We start from the raw sequence: 18,435 nt of genomic DNA on the forward strand, positions 1-18,435 counted from the left end.
TGACATTGAGTTCGTGATTGATCTTGTTCCTGGTGCGGCACCTGTCGCTAAGCAACCCTACCGTATGACCAGTGAAGAATTGGTTGAGCTCAAGAAGCAAATTGATGAGCAACTGGAGAAGGGTTTCATTCGACATAGCATCTCTCCTTGGGGCTGTCCCGTTCTTTTTGCTCCAAAAAGTGATGGTACGGTTCGACTGTGTGTTGACCACCGTCCACTAAATGAGGTGACAATCAAGAACAAGTATCCACTCCCCCGCATCGATGATCTCTTTGACCAAATGACCGGTGCGCAAGTATTCTCCAAGATTGATTTGAGGTCTGAATATTTTCAACTCAAGATCAGACCGGAGGATATTCCAAAGACAGCTTTCAGAACCCGCTATGGTTTGTTTGAATACACCGTAGTTTCTTTTGGCCTAACCAATGCTCCTGCCACTTTTATGAACTTGATGAACAAGGTTTTCATGGAATACTTGGACAAATTTGTGGTAGTGTTCATTGATGACATCCTCATTTTCTCGAAGAATGAGGAAGAACATGCACAACATCTAAGCCTAGTGCTTGACAAACTTTGTGAGCATCAACTCTATGCAAAATTCAATAAATGCGAGTTTTGGATGAACGAAGTGGCCTTTCTCGGTCATGTGATATCTGGGGGTGGTATCGCAGTTGATCCAAGCAAAGTGGAAAGTGTGCTTAACTGGGTACAGCCTAAGACCGTAACAGAGGTTCGAGCTTTTCTTGGCTTAGCCAGTTATTACCGCCGGTTCATTGAGAATTTCTCTAAGATTGCTAGACCACTGACCCAACTTCTCAAGAAGGAGAACAAGTTTGTATGGTCAGAGACATGCGAGGCAAGTTTCCAAGAGTTAAAGAAAAGGCTCACAACGGCCCCAGTGCTTATAATGCATGATATCCACAAGAATTTCGATGGCTACTGTGACGCCTCTCACAATGGCCTCGGGTGTGTATTGATGCAAGAAGGAAAAGTTGTGGCCTATGCTTCACGTCAGTTGCGCCATCATGAACTCAATTATCCAACCCATGACTTGGTATTGGCAGCCGTAGTTCATGCCTTGAAAATCTGGCGCCACTACCTTATCGGTAAAAGATGCGAAATCTATACCGACCATAAAAGTTTGAAATATTTCTTCACCCAACCAGATCTGAACCTAAGGCAAAGAAGATGGTTGGAACTCATCAAGGACTACGATCTTGGCATCCATTACCATCCCGGTAAAGCCAATGTTAGTAGCCGATGCACTCAGCCGAAAACTTAACCACATTTCTACTTCCGAACTTGTTCCACAACCGGAGTTGTTATGGGAATTTCATAAGCTCAATCTTGGTGTGGTTGAAGAAGGTTTTGTTGCTGCCCTAGCATTTCAACCGGCCCTTCTTTCTCAGATAAAAGAGGCTCAACTCACTGACCAGGAGGTAGTTGAAATTAAGAAGGAAATGGCAAGTGACAGACCAACTATCTTTTCCTCAGATGATGATGGTGTTGTTGTTCATGGGAAATAGTTGTTTGTCCCCGACACTCAACATCTTCGGGAGCTTATTCTTACAGAGGCACATGAGTCTCCCATGTCCATCCATCCAGGTTGCACCAAGATGTACCAAGATATCCGCTCTCTTTATTGGTGGCCTACCATGAGGCGTGACATTGCTGCATATGTTGCTATTTGTGATGTGTGTCAGCGTGTCAAGGCTGAGCACCAACGTCCCGCAGGTTTGCTTCAACCCTTGCAAATTCCTGAGTGGAAGTTCGATGAAGATGGAATGTATTTCATAACAGGTCTTCCTAAGACTTCTAATGGACATGATTCCATATGGGTCATTGTTGATCGTTTGACCAAGGTTGCCCATTTCATTCCGGTGAATGTCTCCTACAATGGTGCAAAGCTGGCAGAGCTCTATTTGACTCACATCGTTTGCTTGCATGGGGTACCGAAGGCCATTGTATCAGACCGTGGTCCCCAGTTCACTTCCCGGTTTTGGGAGAATCTTCATGAGCTCCTTGGTACTTAGTTGTTCTTTAGCACACCTTTTCACCCACAGACTGGAGGTCAGACTGAGCGCACCAATCAGATCTTGGAAGATATGCTCAGATCTTGTGTCCTTAGTTACAACACCAATTGGGAGAAATGTCTGTCCCTCGCCGAATTCTCATACAACAATAGTTACCAAACTAGCCTTCAAATGTCACCCTTTGAGGCTTTGTATGAAAGAAAGTGTAGAACCCCACTCTTCTAGTCAGAAGTGGGAGAAAGACAACTCTTTGGTCCTGTCGTTATCAAGGAAGCCGAGCAAAACGTCGCTCTCATCAGAAACCGGCTAAAGGAGGCACAGTCACGCCAAAAGAGTTATTCCGACCATCGCCGTCGTGAATTGAGCTTTGAGGTTGGTTACTATGTCTATCTAAAGGTCTCACCGTTGCGGGGCACTCGTCGATTTCAGGTGCACGGAAAATTGGCGCCTCGATACATTGGTCCATATCAAGTTCTTGCCAAGAGGGGTCAAGTTGCCTACAAGTTGCAGCTACCATCTCAACTCTCAGATGTGCACGATGTGTTCCATGTTTCGCAGCTCAAGAAGTTCCTTCGAGTTCCTACGGAGCTCACTCCATTAAAAGACATCAATCTCCAACCCGACCTCTCCTACCAAGAGTATCCAATCCGCATTCTTGAGGAAGCCGACCGACACACGCGAAGCCACTCAATCAAGATGCTCAAAATCCAGTGGAGCAACCACACTCCCGAAGAAGCAACATGGGAAAGGGAAGACCGCCTTAGAGCCAATTTTACTAGTTTTTTCTCCTAGATCCTATCAAATCTCGGGGTCGAGATTTTGTTTAAGGGAGGTAGGTTTTGTAACAGACCCAAGCCCGTAAACCCGAGAACTAAATTTAACTTAAATGCATCACATGGTTGGAAGTGATTTTAATTGTTTTTGGATCTTAATCATCTCATCATCACATGCAATAATAGACCTAGAGTCACAAAAACAATTAATATGGTATTTGTATGCATCCAAAAATTCTACAAAAATTCTGAAAAATACCTTGATATGTCAGGAATCAACCCTCAAATTTTCAAAATTTTTCTTTAAGGTTTGCCATCTCTTTGATCTATTTTAATCTCTCCAAAATCCTGAAAAACTGCTTAGTAGGTTCAAACTTGCTCTCTCTGTAAAATTTATTTCAAAACCTCTTTTTGAAGTTTTGTTTCAGCCAAAGTCTTCTACTAACGTTCCTCTAACGCCCTGAGGAGCGGCACACCGTGGATCACTCTTTAACCCTTTCTTCTCTCCCTCCAAAAATCGAATCAGCTACTAACTGCACTATCAACGGCTGCTAACCATGCTGTCAACCCATATTCATCCCTTTATTAAGCCTAAACCAAACACTTCTAAGCAAAACCACTTCAGCCCTTTTACTCTTCACATCAACCCCGACAAAGAGGATCACTTGTCCAGGTTTCTTGCTGCACAAAATCTCCATTAAATCCTCTCCAAAGATCCTTTGCAGCCAACTCTCCTTGACTTAGCCTCCAAGCCAGATTTCAAATTTCTTTCACTTGCAAGTGGGCTCCACACCCCCTAGGACCCACATGGCAGCCTCCCACTTTCTCCTCACAGCCTCAACCGCCCTCCATGCCCAATGGGTATCCAAGAAACCCCATCATAGCACCAGTCACCTCTCTCTCTCACTCCCCCCACTTCACTCTTGCTTATTTCTCAAGCCAGCGCGCCAGTAGCAAAGACATCCTTCCCACATCGCGTTCCAAGCCCGAGCAAACGCATCCCATGCCTAGATTGCCCGGAGCTCGGCCGTCTTTCCCGGCACCGGCAACTTAGGCGTCATCGTTCTTTATCCCCGGTGAGTCCCTCTCACTTTCTTCCTATGGAACGTGATCTACGTATCACGCTGAGTTCATCCGTGCATCTTTTGCCCAAGAAGCAAGCTATCGAACACGTGGTGGGCGTCACCGACCTCGCCACCGGCCACCGTCTTAGCCGCTCCCGTGGACATCGTTTCCTCTGTTTCTTCCTTGGTGAGCACCCTAGTATCTGGAGATAGATCTTGCACTAACTCTTTTGCACTAACTGAGCCCTTGCATGCACTAACCAAGCCATTGCAAGCACATGCATGGGCATACCAAGACATACCACTGTTGTTGCTCATGTTCCATGAGCTACAAAGCACCATTCCCCTTACCACCACCACTCACGGATGCACAAGGACCCCCTCTACATTTTCTCTTTTGCACTCGAATCGATTCGGTCCACCGATCGTCGCGGCGAGCTGAAAATCCAACTCACCCATGGCTGCCCCTTGTTTGAGCCGACCGGGGACCTCCTTCGGAGAATTCAACTAAAGCTAGGGTCCTATCCGAAAACTGCCTAGACACATATTACTGTAGCAAGGGAGTGCGGGTTGATTTCCTATCTTCCGAGGTCCTTTCTGAAAAACGCCACTCACTTCAGAAAACGCCATTCACTGACATGTGGGCCCGGCTGGAATTAAATTTTGAAAACTGATTTCTATTTTTTTAAGATGAGAATGAGCAGAAATTCAAAAATTTGTAGAAAATTTATTTTAACTTCGAAAATTGTGAAACCAGTTTTGTTAGATCTGTGAAACTGTGAAATATTTTAGAAAAATATAAAACTTGGTACTTTTTTAACAAATTTTTCCTTTATTTTTGTTTTGCCCTAAATGTCTCTAGAGCTTGTTAAATCCATAACAAATTGAAAATAGCTCTAAAAATTGTGAAACCACTTCTGTTAATTTTCTAAATTCATGCTCTGTAACTTTGTAAAAGTAATTTTCTTCACTTCTGTACAAAAATGTTGCTTAATAAAACTTAGCCCTTTTTAAACCTTTTTAATTATTAAATGCATATCTCTTTAAAACAAAGTGATAAAATAAAAATTCCTTCACTAGAGGCCACCTGAGACCAGCACACACTCACTGCATAAGTCTCATGCATTTTCATGCATTTTTGGTTTTTATGCATTTTTGTATTTATCGTATACGCGTATTTTGAACAGAGGGAGAAACGTCGAAGAAGAAGAGGGTGAGTTTGTTGAAGACCAGGTTCAGGTGTTTACGGACGAAGGCAAGTCAGCCCCTCCTTTGACTACTTTGATCCTATGTTTTATTGGGCTAAATGATTCTATTGCAAACATGCATACGTTATATGTAAAAAAAAGTTATTTTGATGTTGTTGGACAGAATTTTAAATGTGTGACTACTGTGAGCAGAAAATGGAGAAAACTTGTTTTTAGACTTGGGCGGCGAGTGGTGTACATATGGTGGTAGATGTGCACCGATAGGGAGAGCGTTCGCCCGGGTCAATTAAGGACCTCAGTCTATGTCACCAACTAATCAAAAAGTACAAACCACATGTGCCAAGTATGGGCTGGCCTTAACCTATTAAGTTGTTTAGAGTTTAGCCTTGCATCTTGGTAGGCCGAAGAGTATGGGTTACCGGGTTTTGGTAACTTATCGAAGCTTCCTATGGTTTGTGATTTGTTGAAATTGATTAATGACATGTGGTATATGATGATTTGAGTGGGCAGTCTATCCAATACAACGGTGCCGTGCCTCGTGAGGGATTCCGGGTAGGGTTCCTTACGGCGCTAGGTTAAAGCATGGGCCCGCTACCTAGTGGCGTTACTTTGCTAGTAGCGTGGGTAAAACACACATCGTGCTGGTGCAAGGGTAGACAATAAACAATGTAACGGTTTCGTTATGACCTCTAGGTCACACTCAATGTGTAGAGTGTGGCGATACCGACGGGTATCGGATAAACTAGAGTGATTCATATCATGTGGGCTTAAAAGTTGTACAAACTCTGCAGAGTCTAAAACTAATCGATTAGCCGTGCTCACGGTCATGAGCGGCATGGTGAAGTGTCATGAGTATAGTTTGTGATTTTGATAAACTCTTGTGAACTTGGAAAATGGTTGGAATGTTTTGTTGGTGAACTTAGGTAAATTTCGGTGAATGGTGATCATATGATGGTAAGTGGTGATGATCTACCTTGAGGGGTAGATGTGTGTTATTTATTTATTTACATAACAAGCTTTACTTACTCTATACTATTGTTATAAAATTTCCGTTGCGAAACATGTTGTGAACAAAAATTGGCATTTATGCAAAAATTTACCTATACACAGCTTATCCTTGAATATGGCCAACATATAGCATGCTAGGGTTGTCACCGACTTCCAAGGGTTGTCACTGACTTGCCAGTACATTAATTTGATTAATGTACTGATTTCTTGCTTTCTTTTACTTGTTTTTGGCTCAGACCCTGCTGCAGTTAATGACTGTTTGGATGAGTAGTTTGATGCAGCTTGTGATTTCCAGGATGGTTCTAACTAGGGATTTACCCTAGCCGGTTTGCCTATGGGCTTTTGGGTAGCACGCTTACCGCATGAACCAATATGTATGGCTTGTCGCCAAGTACTACTTAGAACTTATTAAGACTATTTATGCTTTTATGCTTAGAACCACTTATGATTCGGATATCATGTTTGAGATTATTTATGTGAGATTATGTTACATTCCTGGGCAACTAGTCCCACATGAGGATGGGTTTGAAATGGTTGAGATAGCCGGGGAATATGTCTTTGTTGAGATCAAGTCTCTGGGGTACGCTTTTGGTTGCCACCATCGAGTGGTTGACGGGCGTATGATGTAGATGACTGGCGTGGCTATTCCAATGGTTATGTCTTCTATTTCATATCCGATAGCTTAGAGCCTTTGTAGTGCCCTCTTCAAGACATGTCGGGCGGCGATGAGGTTGGATGGTTACTGTAACAATTTGGGTTTTATTTGAGGCCCTATCCATCCAGATATTTCGCGCTAACATGTCTCGGAGCCTTGCGCCACCTAGGCTTTAGGACGTCCTCACAATAAAATTATTATGGGACGGAGATATTACAACATTTTACCTATCCAACATAAAACATGGCTCTGCACTAAAAATTCCCATTTTGCAGAGGGATAACTACTGGCAAACGAATGCACGGAGCATCTGCTGTACGACAGTAGTACGCTACCCCCGTCGCTCTCCGGTGCGTCGAAATCACTCTCACGCCGGCCAACTACCCCCAAATGCCAGCTTAACTACAATTAGCTTCCTTGTGTGGTCCTAATTCGTCTTCCACTTCAAGAATGTGTGGTCAAGGAGGAGCCGACAATGAAAATGAATCGTCCGGCCATATAGGCCATCATCATACTCGACCGACATGTGCAATCGATGATTGCAGATATTTTTCTTGAAGTGGTAGATGCTCTCTGATCCTTCAAAGACGCAACAACTTACCGGCTCTTTGCCAGTAGTCTGATCGAGAACTTACGTGTAGCGACAAGGTAGGTGCTGGACTATGAACAGTTGTAGTTTGAGTCTGTTAGAGATCCCAGGGAGATGGGTCGGATGAACGATGAAACTTCCGTGTGCATTGTGATAATCAATCGGCGTGATTCTACTTTTCTCATCATTTTCTCATTCTCAGCATGTACGTGATGGTAACTGTGTTACTCGGCATTGATGGGGCGACACGGTCATAAATACCAAACGCAGCCTAATCTATTTTCTCTATTTTTTCGTTTATATCTAGGATTATAATATCGTAAGCTAAAATTTAAATTTTTAATCTTAAATTTAAAATTAATTTTAGAGTTTTTCATCGAAGTTTATCCAACATTGTCTTTTAGATCACCGAAAATATAAATATAAAAGATCTATCCTAAATTACTTTTCATTTGTAAATATATTATTTAACTTCTTTTACGAAAAAGCCAAACATCACCTTGTTACTCCATCTGTTCACAAATAAACATATTTCTATATCACCTATAGTGGTTCTGGAATAAAACTATTTCCTCATCTATCTCACATTTTAACTTATCATAATATTCTCTATTTAGTTTTCTCTCATATATTCTCTTCTCGCTTAATAATAACTTTTATTTAATCATTTTATACCTATTTTTATATGCTCAACTTTATAAATAGTTACATTTTGGAATAGGTAGGGTGAATAGTAAATCTATGAATCGAACGAAAAAACTGGTCCCGTTTAGTTCCCAAAATTTGTTCCCAAAACCATCGCATCGAATTTTTGGACATCTAAATAAAGCATTAAATATATATATAAACATTAAAACTAATTACATAGTTATGGAGGAAATAGTGAGATGAATCTTTTGAGTCTAATTAGGACATGATTAGCCATAAGTGCTACAGTAACTAACCTATGCTAATGATGGGTTAATTAGACTCAAAAGATTCGTTTCGCGGTTTATAGACGGAATCTAAAATTTATTTTGTAATTAAACTAAGTTTAATACTTTAAATGTGTATTTAAAGTTTTGATGTGATATTTTTTAAAAAAATTTACAAACTAATCAAACCTAAGAGAATAGGTACAACGGAAACAAAATAAGCACAAACACCAAAGAACGATGTAGTTACGCGGGAACACAAATGAAGCGCGTGCCTCTGTTAAAAGAAGCACATGGATAAAAGCTCACATTTCCGGCAATACGGGAAGGAACGCTCGCAAAGCGAGCGAAATCGCCAGCTGTGCGCAGCCTGTACCTCACGAGTCACGACGCTTCCATGTGGGCCCATGACGAGCGCAGACTCCAAGGTGACCTATGGACCAGGTCCAGGATATTTTGGGCGGAATGGCTCGCTTCCGGCTTCCCTCTCTTCTACAAAATGGGCCTCCTACCAATTGCAGCAATAATCAAATCCTCCATTCCGCACGACACGAACGCACGCACGCAATCCCCCCTCCGCCGCGAGATCTCCGGATTCGTTTCCGTGCTCGCGAGCCGCGCCCGGAGAAGAGGAGGAGAAATCCTGTCGATTGGCGTCGGCTTGCGTCGTTTGGGGGTGGTGGTGGTTGTGAATTTTGATTTCTAAGCGTTTTCGTTGGTTGGAGTGCTCGCCATGGGATTGGGGAACGAGGCGAGCTCGTCGTCGTCGCGGCTGGATCCGGCGCCTCTGCTCCCGCACCACGGCGGCGATGGCGCCGGGAAGCTGTCGTCGCAGCCGAAGACCTTCGCGAACGTCTTCATCGCGGTGGTCGGCGCCGGCGTGCTTGGCCTGCCGTACACGTTCTCGCGAACCGGGTGGGCTGCGGGGTCCATCCTCCTGCTCTCCGTTGCCGCGCTCACCTTCTACTGCATGATGCTGCTCGTCGCCTGCCGCCGCCGCCTCGCAGACGAGCACCCGAAGATCGCCTCCTTCGGGGACTTGGGGGACGCCGTGTTCGGCGGTCCGGGGCGCCACGCCGTGGACACCATGCTGGTGCTCAGCCAGGCCAGCTTCTGCGTCGGGTACCTCATCTTCATCTCGAACACCATGGCGCACCTTTACCCCGTCTTCGCGCCCTCCTCCAACGCGCTCCTCTCACCAAAGGCGCTCTTCATCTGGGCGATGCTGCCGTTCCAGCTTGGGCTCAACTCCATCAAGACGCTCACGCTCCTCGCGCCGCTCAGCATCTTCGCCGATGTAGTTGACCTCGGCGCCATGGGCGTCGTTCTCGGACAGGACGTGTCCACCTGGCTCGCCAAACCACCACCCGTCTTCGCCTTCGGCGGCGTGAGCGCGATCCTGTACGGCATCGGCGTCTCCGTGTACGCCTTCGAGGGAATCGGCATGGTCCTTCCTCTTGAGGCAGAGGCCGCCAACAAGAAGAAGTTTGGAATCACCCTCGGGCTGTCCATGGGGTTCATCGCCGTCATGTACGGGCTATTCGGCGCCATGGGTTACATCGCGTTCGGCGACGCCACGCGCGACATCATCACCACCAACCTCGGGACTGGGTGGCTCTCGGCCGCCGTGCAGCTCGGCCTGTGCATCAACCTCTTCTTCACCATGCCGGTGATGATGCACCCCGTGTACGAGGTGGCCGAGCGGCTCCTCCACGGCAAACGCTACTGCTGGTGGCTGCGGTGGCTGCTCGTCCTGGTCGTCGGGCTCTCGGCCATGTACGTGCCCAACTTCACCGACTTCCTGGCGCTCGTCGGGAGCAGCGTCTGCGTCCTGCTCGGGTTCGTGCTGCCGGCCTCGTTCCACCTCAAGGTGTTCGGCGCCGAGATGGCCTGGCCCGGGGTGCTCGGCGACCTCCTGCTCGTCGTGCTCGGCCTCGCGCTCGCCGTGTTCGGCACCTACACGTCCCTGCTCCAGATCTTCCACTCGTCCAGCGCTTAATCTCTGGACATCCTTTACGGATCCCTGCGCTGATGATTGATTTGCTCATTCGCTCCGCGCGCGGGTTCAGGTACGCTGGTTGCATTCTTATGTACAGAGAAGGCGAACATCAGTCGATCAGATGGGGAAATGCCCATTTCAGCTAGCCGTTGGTTTGGGCATGGAGCCATGGACAGTGTTCTTCGTCGGCCGAATTCTTTGAAAGAAGATTACTACTAGTTGGATGGTTTGTAGTACAAGTTAGCCTGGATGGCATGGAGAAATCTGTATGGTTTTGCAACGACAGATTCCCATAGCTACCATGCCAGTTACAGTGTGTATGTTCTGGATGTTCCAGCTGCTGCATTGCACGGTGGAATCGATGAAAGGACATATGTTGAAGTAGTAATAAATAAAAGTGTCTATTTAAGGTTACAGCTTGTGTTGGGGTCTTGGGTATGTTTGTGTGGTTTGGAAGGCAAGCAATTGGGACGACAATTATACTCGTCAACGTACATTTTGTTTTGTCCCAAGCAAGCAAACTTGTAATGCTCCAACTACCAATCGAAATATCAAATCTTGTTTCACCTGGCCCCTCAACCTGTCAACCATCCAACCAATTGCGCAGGCAGAAATCTAATCACGAAAGAACTCAAAATTAAATTCATACAACATCGTCCCATGTCGAAATGTCTGACGTTGTGGAACACTGAACATTTCATAGTTTACCATTCTCATCTGACGTTCTGACGAGTGACGACCAAGCAAGCACACCCGCAAGAAAAAAGAAGAAAAACGTAACCGGACTCTCCTCTTCCCGCCTGGCCATCTCCAGATTTGCTCGTCAACCAGTCGTTCTCCCCGATTAGGTGAAGGATCGACCCCGTTCTTATCTTTTTCCCGTGTGCTTTCTCGGCCCTCCCCGCTTCTTATCCTCCAAAGTCCGTATACTGCGTAAAATCGTAATGATATAACATAATGCGACCGTCGCGAGATGTTACTGTCATGAGATAAGGTCTAAGCGTCGAGCCAATTGAGCGGCATCCGTTAAAAAAACGTTCTCAGCCGCCCTCCCAACATTTCAGCCGATTGCTCGGCTGACGATGCTCGGCGGCTCACAAGTTGGTCCTTTTCTTTTTCTTCTCTTGGGTTCGTTTCGTTTTCAGGGTGGGGACCTCGTAGGGCCCTTTTTCACGATGATGATGTATCGCCAATTTGTTTTGTTTCCTCTCCCTCTTTGAACGTGACGGGCGTCGACGTAGACGGCATGTTAATTGTAGCCTTGTAGGTATGTAGCTGTCTCTGACTACTATACTAAGATGACCGTGTTCCAGTGAGACTCTATGGCTTCGCTTCCATGGACAGTCGTGTGCTGCGATGGGCAGGGTTAGTCGATACGCACGGCTATTTTTATTTCGTGTTCTGTTTTCAGAGATGGGGAGGTACACGGACACGGGCCACACGGCAACCTGCTTTCCAGTTCAGGTTGTTGCATGGCTACTGGCCTGCTGCCCGGCCCATGTCTTTCAGGACAAACGGCTCTCACGGAAGAATATGGGCCCCCGTTGGTTGCCGCTAGATGGGTTGATAGTATGGGCCCTCTCGTGTAACCTGAGTTAGGCCGAATCATGTAGCGCTTTCCGGGCAAAGCCCGAGATCATGGTCAGGCAATTTCTGAGGCTCGTCAACTTAATTAACCGCGTGGTTCGGTGTCAGTCTGACCGGTTTGCTATTTCTTCCCCCCCCCCCCCCCCCCCCATTCTTTTTCAGGAATGTTCCTGGGCAAAGAGGTTCACGAACTCACGTCACGACTCACGACCGTTCGTCCTGCTGGTTTCACACTTCCTTCACTGGAGTTCCAGCTAGACGCGGTGTCCGCGTGTCGTTTCGCTAGGCGAGCAGCCGAGCGAACCGCACACGAGACGAGAGATTTTGCAAGGTTAATGCTCCAACACGGCAAGCTTCCGGAATACAGTGGTGTACAGGTACTAGTAGTAGTATGTCTTTACAGCCCATCACTTGCTTGCTCCCATTTTAAAAAGGCCGCGAGGGCAGCACTCCGCTCCGCTCTGGTATAATAAAGCGGACAAATCCCACCCGTGGAGAGTAAGACAAAAGTGCAAAAAATCAAAATCGAAATAAAAATCGCCGGGCCAAAGCCAGTGCAGATACAACGTGACGCGGCGGAACGTCACCTGGCACGCCACTTCGTCTGGAGGAGCACGAGGAAATTACACAACACCGGTCGGATTCGAGGCGCGGCTCGCGGCGGCGGGACGCGGGACGGAGGAGATAAGCATCGCGGGGGGAAGGCAAGCGGCAAGCAAGCAAGCAGCGTGAATGCGTGCGTGATGTGGTGGACCATCAAAGCCGAGCGGCGCCGGCGAGGCGAGCGTGGTGGTGTGTGTGCGTGCGTACGTGGGTGGGCAAAGTCCACAGGAAAGAAAGATGCGATACGAGACGAGACGAGGGCAACGCGAACGCAATCGCGGGGGGCCGGTAGCCGGCGAGTCGGTCCGTCCGTCGTATCGATCCTTATCCTATCTATCACCAGCCGCCCACCAGTATAAATGGCGTATTAATTTGGACCCCCTAAAACCCAGCGCTTGAGAGCGACGGCTAAAACCTTCTTTGGGATGGGAGAGCCGCCGGGGAGGGCCGAGCGGCGTGACGCGGGCGGGACGACGGAGGGGGAGGAGGAGGACCGGTGGGCGCAGCTCCCGCCGGAGCTCCTCCCGGTCGTCTACAAGAAGCTGCCGGACTCGGCTGACTTCGTGCGCTTCCGGACGGTGTGCAGGGCGTGGCGCGACGCCGCCCCGGTGGACGACCCGCCGTCGCAGCTGCCGTGGGTCGTCCAGCGCCGCGGGTCCGCGTTCCAGGCGGCGAGGGCCCACTTCCGGTTCTACTCGCCTAGCTCCGGGAGGACGTACAGCGTCCGCGGCTACGGCGGCCGCTCCTGGCTCGTCGTGGCCGGCGCGTGCCAGGAGTATCTCGTCACCACCGTGGACCTCTCCACGACGGCGCTGTACAACCCGCTCACCGGGGACCGCCTCGCCCTGCCCCCCGCGCCGTACCCGCAGTGGCGCCACGGCGTCGTCCACGTCGTCGCCGACGCCTGGAACTGGCTGGTGGTGAACACCTCCACGAGGACGCGCCACTTCGGGTACTGCCGCCCGGGGGACACCAAGTGGAGCCTGGTCGACGGGCACCAGGACATGGGCCACCGCGCGTACCACCGCGGGCGGTTCTACGTCAACACGAGCGCGCAGGAAACGCTGGTGATCGACGCGTCCACCGGCGCCGTCGAGTCCGTCCTGCCGCCGCCGCCGCCGCCACCGCCCCGCTCGGCCGGCGGCGGCGGCGGCGGCGTCTCCTGCGGCGACTATCTGGTGGAGTCGCGCGGGAAGCTGATCAGGGCCGTCCTGTTCCCGCGCGACGGCGTCGTGGCCGCGTCGCCCGAGGACTACCACCTCAACGTGTACCAGCTGGACGAGGCCCCGCACGACGGGAAGGCCGCAGCCGCCGCGATGTGGGCCAAAGTCGACAGCGTCGGGGACCGCGTGCTGTTCTTCGACAGGCACGGGCACGGGTTCTCGCTGGAGGGCAACGGCGCGGCGGAGCTGAGGCGGGACTGCGTCTACTTCATGCACGAGAAGCGGACGTGGGTGGACGCCGGGGAGCACAGGTTCCTGTGTCGGTACAGCATGGAGGACCGGGAGGTCGATAGAGTCGTGTCGCTGGCCGACACGTTCGGGGACACCTGGGTTGTCCCCGGACTGTGCCCGTCCGAATAAGACGCGTCCCGGCGGCGTCATTGGTTTTCTGCGGTGATCCTTGGTAGCTTGTTTCCCTCCCCCTAATTTCGGATGCAAAATTAGGTGGATGTTCGTAGTTGCTCCGGGGGGATGGATTGGCCTCAGAGAAGAGGCCTTGGGTTTTATGTGTCTCAGACAACAATGGGCAACAAATTTGCATGTTTTGTGATTAATAAAATTTAATTCTAGTGTATCTTTTTTGTGTGCTTTAATATATTTCTGTTCATCTTGAAAAAAATTGATCAAAATAGAAGTATTTGTTCATGAGTACTATCACGGGCCTTTAAAGATATTTCTTTCACACATATGAATGCTAGTATCGTTATTACGACAAATTGATCCTCGGCTCTTCATCTAAGCTCCTAATAAAATAAAAGGTTTTCGTATACTAATAAAGCATCCCACTCGTGATATTTTTAACTCATATAACACGTATCGGTCTACTGTATTGTCCGTGCTGTTGCAAGAGACATGTTATTGTGGGTTTCATTTTGCGTATGTTCTTTCTTGTACCTATGCATGAGCCTATGCATTCAACGGAATGTAAATTAAGTTTTAACATCATGAATAGTTTTCTCTCACAAAAAAGAAAACATTGAGGTGAAAATGTAAAGATTTAAACATCTTGTTGAATTCCTCTCTCGCAATACATCATACTTTGCACACATGAATTTATAATAATATTGGGACAATATAAAGAATACATCAAAATAAACTGTCTTTTGGAAATAGGTGCTTCTTGCAAGCTTATGCATTGACACATAAACAACACATCTTATTGACATGTATGGAAGGTGCTCCTCTCTACTTCACCGGGTTTATGCAAATATCAATATGCCTTGGTGTTTATACTGCACCACGCCTTAGAAAATTGTATTTTTGTTAGTAGCACTAGCATATCCATCCTATTTGAAATTTAAGCACGAACATTTGTCATATCATGGGACCATCCTCTTTTGGCGTGATATCTCAAGTACGTCAAGTGCGTCACACCTTGAATGTGTTATACGGACCATCCTCTTTTGGCACAATATCTCAAATACGTCTAGTGTGTCACACCATTGGTGTTTGTTGTAAAACCGCACCACGACAAACTATCCTTTTCCTTGTGATGTGGCATGCTTACTTGCATCGACGTGTAAATGAACAAATGACAAAAGTATTGGCGTGTCTTTCTAGAATTTCTATGACGACATGCTATGCTTGTGGAGTGAGGAATGTATCAAACAACTCGATAAGTGAAAGACACATGTCACGACATACTAGCTTTTGTATCATGTGCATCTTTATTTATGAAATGTTTGTGTGAAAATGTGAAAAGAATAAATCTTCTTGTATGTCTTAAGCGTACGACACATTGTTTAGTAGTAAGAATCGTAAGTTATTTGCCTTTGCGTGATACCAATGCGCTTATGATAGTAGGAAAACTTAAAGTGTTTGGTGTCGTGAAGACATTCCTGTTGTGGTACATGTTTTTTATGAAATGTTTGTGTGAAAATGTGAAAAGAATAAATCTTCTTGTATGCCTTAAGCGTATGACACATTGTTTAGTAGTAAGAATCACAAGTTATTTTCCTTTGCATGATACTAATGCGCTTATGATAGTAGGAAAACTTAAAGTGTTTGGTGTCGTGAAGACATTCCTGTTGTGGTACATGTTTTTATACAGATAAATCTACTAGAGTTGTTAGTGTCACGTATTTGGAATGTCATGGAAAATTGCTTTGTTCGTGTGACTTGATTTGATCGGTATTGATGATTCAGATAATATCAAAGTTTTGACATGATCTACAAGGGCTAGGAACAAAATATATGTTATAAGAATGCTACATGAGATATTATTTGTATCTTGCATGTCTACATGTGATCTTGTGTAAGCGGTAAAATCAGTGTCATGTTTAGAAGAAGATACATATGGAGTGCACTAGGATGATCTACATATTGGGAGTGCATCTAGGCCCTCGGTAAATTTTGGATGATAGACGATAAAACAATTAGAAGACTAATGTTGTTATTGAGATTAAGTGCATATATTAGTCCCTATGATGATTTTTGGTGTTGCTTATGACATATACAAATATAAAAGTTTATCCCTGAAATTATTTTTTATTTTCCCGTTCAATTATCTACACCTTATCAGCCATAGCTCAATTAATTTCCACGAAATTTGTGAGATGATCCCACGATGACTCCTCCATCTTAAATGGTTCGATTCCTTGGACCAAATATTCTGTTCATAGATCAATACTGGTCTAATGTTATCAATAATAACAGTATCAACGAGAGATGTCGTGTGCAAGAAACAGTACGAGGGCACGACTCAAGACTATAGAACCCTTTTCCACCGAAGTCCTGTACTCCCTGCGCATCGCTGTGATGTTCTTCAGACTTCCTCCGAAGTTTCTCCATTGTCCCCGCAGAAAGGCCCAAGTGGAAACCGCGCAAGCAGAACAGGCCTAGCGGCTCAACAAAGCCCGGGCCAACAGGGTACGAATTCCAGCAAAAAAACTGGGTACGTCATCGCCATCTGAAAGGCCCAAAAAGGAGGGCCTCATGTGGCAAACCGGGAGGCCTCCACGACCCAAAGGGCGAGCCAATCTGGCGCTGCCAGCCCATCACCACGAAGCCCCCGAAGCACCGGCGCCAGGCGCAGACAGGTGGTCGGGTGGCGTACTGGCGTTGGTGACGCGCCGTCACGGCGTTTGGAGCAGGAGAGGAACCGGCCACCCGAACCGGGGCCCGAAAAGCGTACGCCGGCACAGCACCGCAACGTCTCGCGCGGCCACGGAGGCGAAGCCACCGCCTCGCTCCCTCCCCCGCCGACGGCGGAGCGCGCGCCACGTCTTTCCCGTCCCTCTCTCACGCAGCGTGAGTCCCCGAGTCGCGAATAAATCGGTGAGGGCGGTTACTGCGATCCCCCCTCTTCTCTCCTCGCCGGGCAACGCGAATTCGCCCATGGCCGCCACGGGCTGGTCCGACCTGCCGTCGGAGCTCCTCGCGGAGATCGCTGGTGGCCTCGTCGAGCTCGGCGACATCGCGCGCTTCCGGTCGGTGTGCTCCTCCTGGCGCTCGGCGGCGGGTGCGGCGGCGGCCGCGCCCCCGCCGCAGCCGCCGTGGCTCCTCCTCCCGTCCTCCCCTTCCAGGCTCTTCTTCTGCCCGCGGGAGGACCGCCTCTACCCGGACCTCCGGATGCCCGCGGTCACGGCGGAGGCCCACCACCGGCGCCGTCGCCTCTACGCGTCCCCGCATGGGTGGACGCTCGCCATCGACCCCACCGACCTCGCGGCGTCCCTCATACACCCCTTCACCGGCGCCGTTCGCGCACTCCCGCCGCTCCCCGCCTTCTTCGCCGAGACGGACGACCTTGCCTGGGACTGGTCGCCGCACGGCGTCATGGCGTCCTGCGGCGAGGGCCTCCTCTTCTGCGCCTCTGACCCGCCCGCCGCCGCCTGGGCCCCGATCCCCGCCATGGCCGACTGCAACGCCAGCAGCATCAACTACTCCGTCGGCGAGTTCTTCGTCTTTGAGGAGGACGTCTGCCGCACCACCATCGTGGACGCCGTCACCCTCGCCATCGCCGCCGTCATCCCGGCGCCCGCCGTCGAGCTCCCCGCCGAGGCGCGCATCGCGGTGGCCGGCGACGAGCTCTTCCTTCTCGTCAAGTCCAAATGGATGTACCTCTTCGGCGACGACATCGACTTCTCCAAGGCCTTCCGGGTGGATCACCGCAGCGTTGACCCGGCCTGGCAGGAGCTCACGGGCATCGGAGGGCGCGCCCTGTTCGTGGATTCCCTTCACGGGTTCGCCATGGACACAGCGGGATTCGAGAACCTTGAGGGCGACACAATCTACTCGGTGACCACCAAGGAGGTGAACGATCGGCGTTCCACCACGGTGAAGTACAGCGTGTCGGTGTTCAGCCTGGAGAACCGGAGCTCCAAGAAGCTCGCATGCCGCCTCAACAAGCTGGAGATGGCCCTGCGCGGCGAGTCGCCATCCTGGACCATACCAAGCTTGAACGAAGGCTGAATGGAATCGGAGATTGCCGGATTGGTGTTCTTGAAGCGATGATGACAATCTCTGGCTCTCGGTAAATTCTTCTCTACCCTTGCAGTTGCATCAGCCGGGCATTCAGTGAAGTTCAAATCAATAATTCTGTTTGATATATTGTTCTTTGTCTCCGTTCCTGTACATCTTGTCGATTAAAATACCGAAGCTTAGTTTCCTAAGGTGTATCTGTTGGAAACTTCAAGTTTCGATGTCCACTGTCAATGTTGCACTTGAATAAAGGTTTATGTCCTTATGATACTCCATTAAAGTTGTGATGTTTCAGTTTCATATATATTGCTCCTGGAAAATCTTTATGCCGATTTTTTTAATGGATATACCCACGTACTA

At 48.6% G+C, this 18,435-nt stretch overlaps 3 protein-coding genes across 3 annotated transcripts; all 3 read left to right on the top strand.

The window, feature by feature from the left end:
• The first annotated feature begins 8,762 nt into the window (after positions 1–8,762).
• LOC102706722 (amino acid transporter AVT3B-like) lies at positions 8,763–10,879 on the top strand. The gene has a single exon (XM_006647603.3). The coding sequence runs from the start codon at positions 8,978–8,980 to the stop codon at positions 10,241–10,243; it is 1,266 nt and encodes a 421-aa protein (XP_006647666.2). The 5' UTR covers positions 8,763–8,977; the 3' UTR covers positions 10,244–10,879.
• A 1,944-nt stretch (positions 10,880–12,823) lies between these two features.
• Positions 12,824–14,230, top strand: LOC121053490. Its single transcript, XM_040520473.1, has one exon. It carries the CDS (start codon positions 12,859–12,861, stop codon positions 14,014–14,016), a length of 1,158 nt encoding a protein of 385 aa, XP_040376407.1. The 5' UTR covers positions 12,824–12,858; the 3' UTR covers positions 14,017–14,230.
• Positions 14,231–16,881: 2,651 nt separating this feature from the next.
• On the top strand, positions 16,882–18,377 carry LOC102714540. The gene has a single exon (XM_040520759.1). The coding sequence runs from the start codon at positions 16,993–16,995 to the stop codon at positions 18,064–18,066; it is 1,074 nt and encodes a 357-aa protein (XP_040376693.1). The 5' UTR covers positions 16,882–16,992; the 3' UTR covers positions 18,067–18,377.
• The last annotated feature ends 58 nt before the right edge of the window (positions 18,378–18,435 follow it).

Source organism: Oryza brachyantha, chromosome 2 (genome assembly GCF_000231095.2).
Source record: "Oryza brachyantha chromosome 2, ObraRS2, whole genome shotgun sequence".
NCBI classification, from domain to species: Eukaryota; Viridiplantae; Streptophyta; class Magnoliopsida; order Poales; family Poaceae; genus Oryza; species Oryza brachyantha.

Coding starts and splice junctions, on each gene's coding strand:
- LOC102706722 (XM_006647603.3), top strand. CDS start 8,978: ATGGGATTGGGGAACGAGGCGAGCTCGTCGTCGTCGCGGCTGGATCCG.
- LOC121053490 (XM_040520473.1), top strand. CDS start 12,859: ATGGGAGAGCCGCCGGGGAGGGCCGAGCGGCGTGACGCGGGCGGGACG.
- LOC102714540 (XM_040520759.1), top strand. CDS start 16,993: ATGGCCGCCACGGGCTGGTCCGACCTGCCGTCGGAGCTCCTCGCGGAG.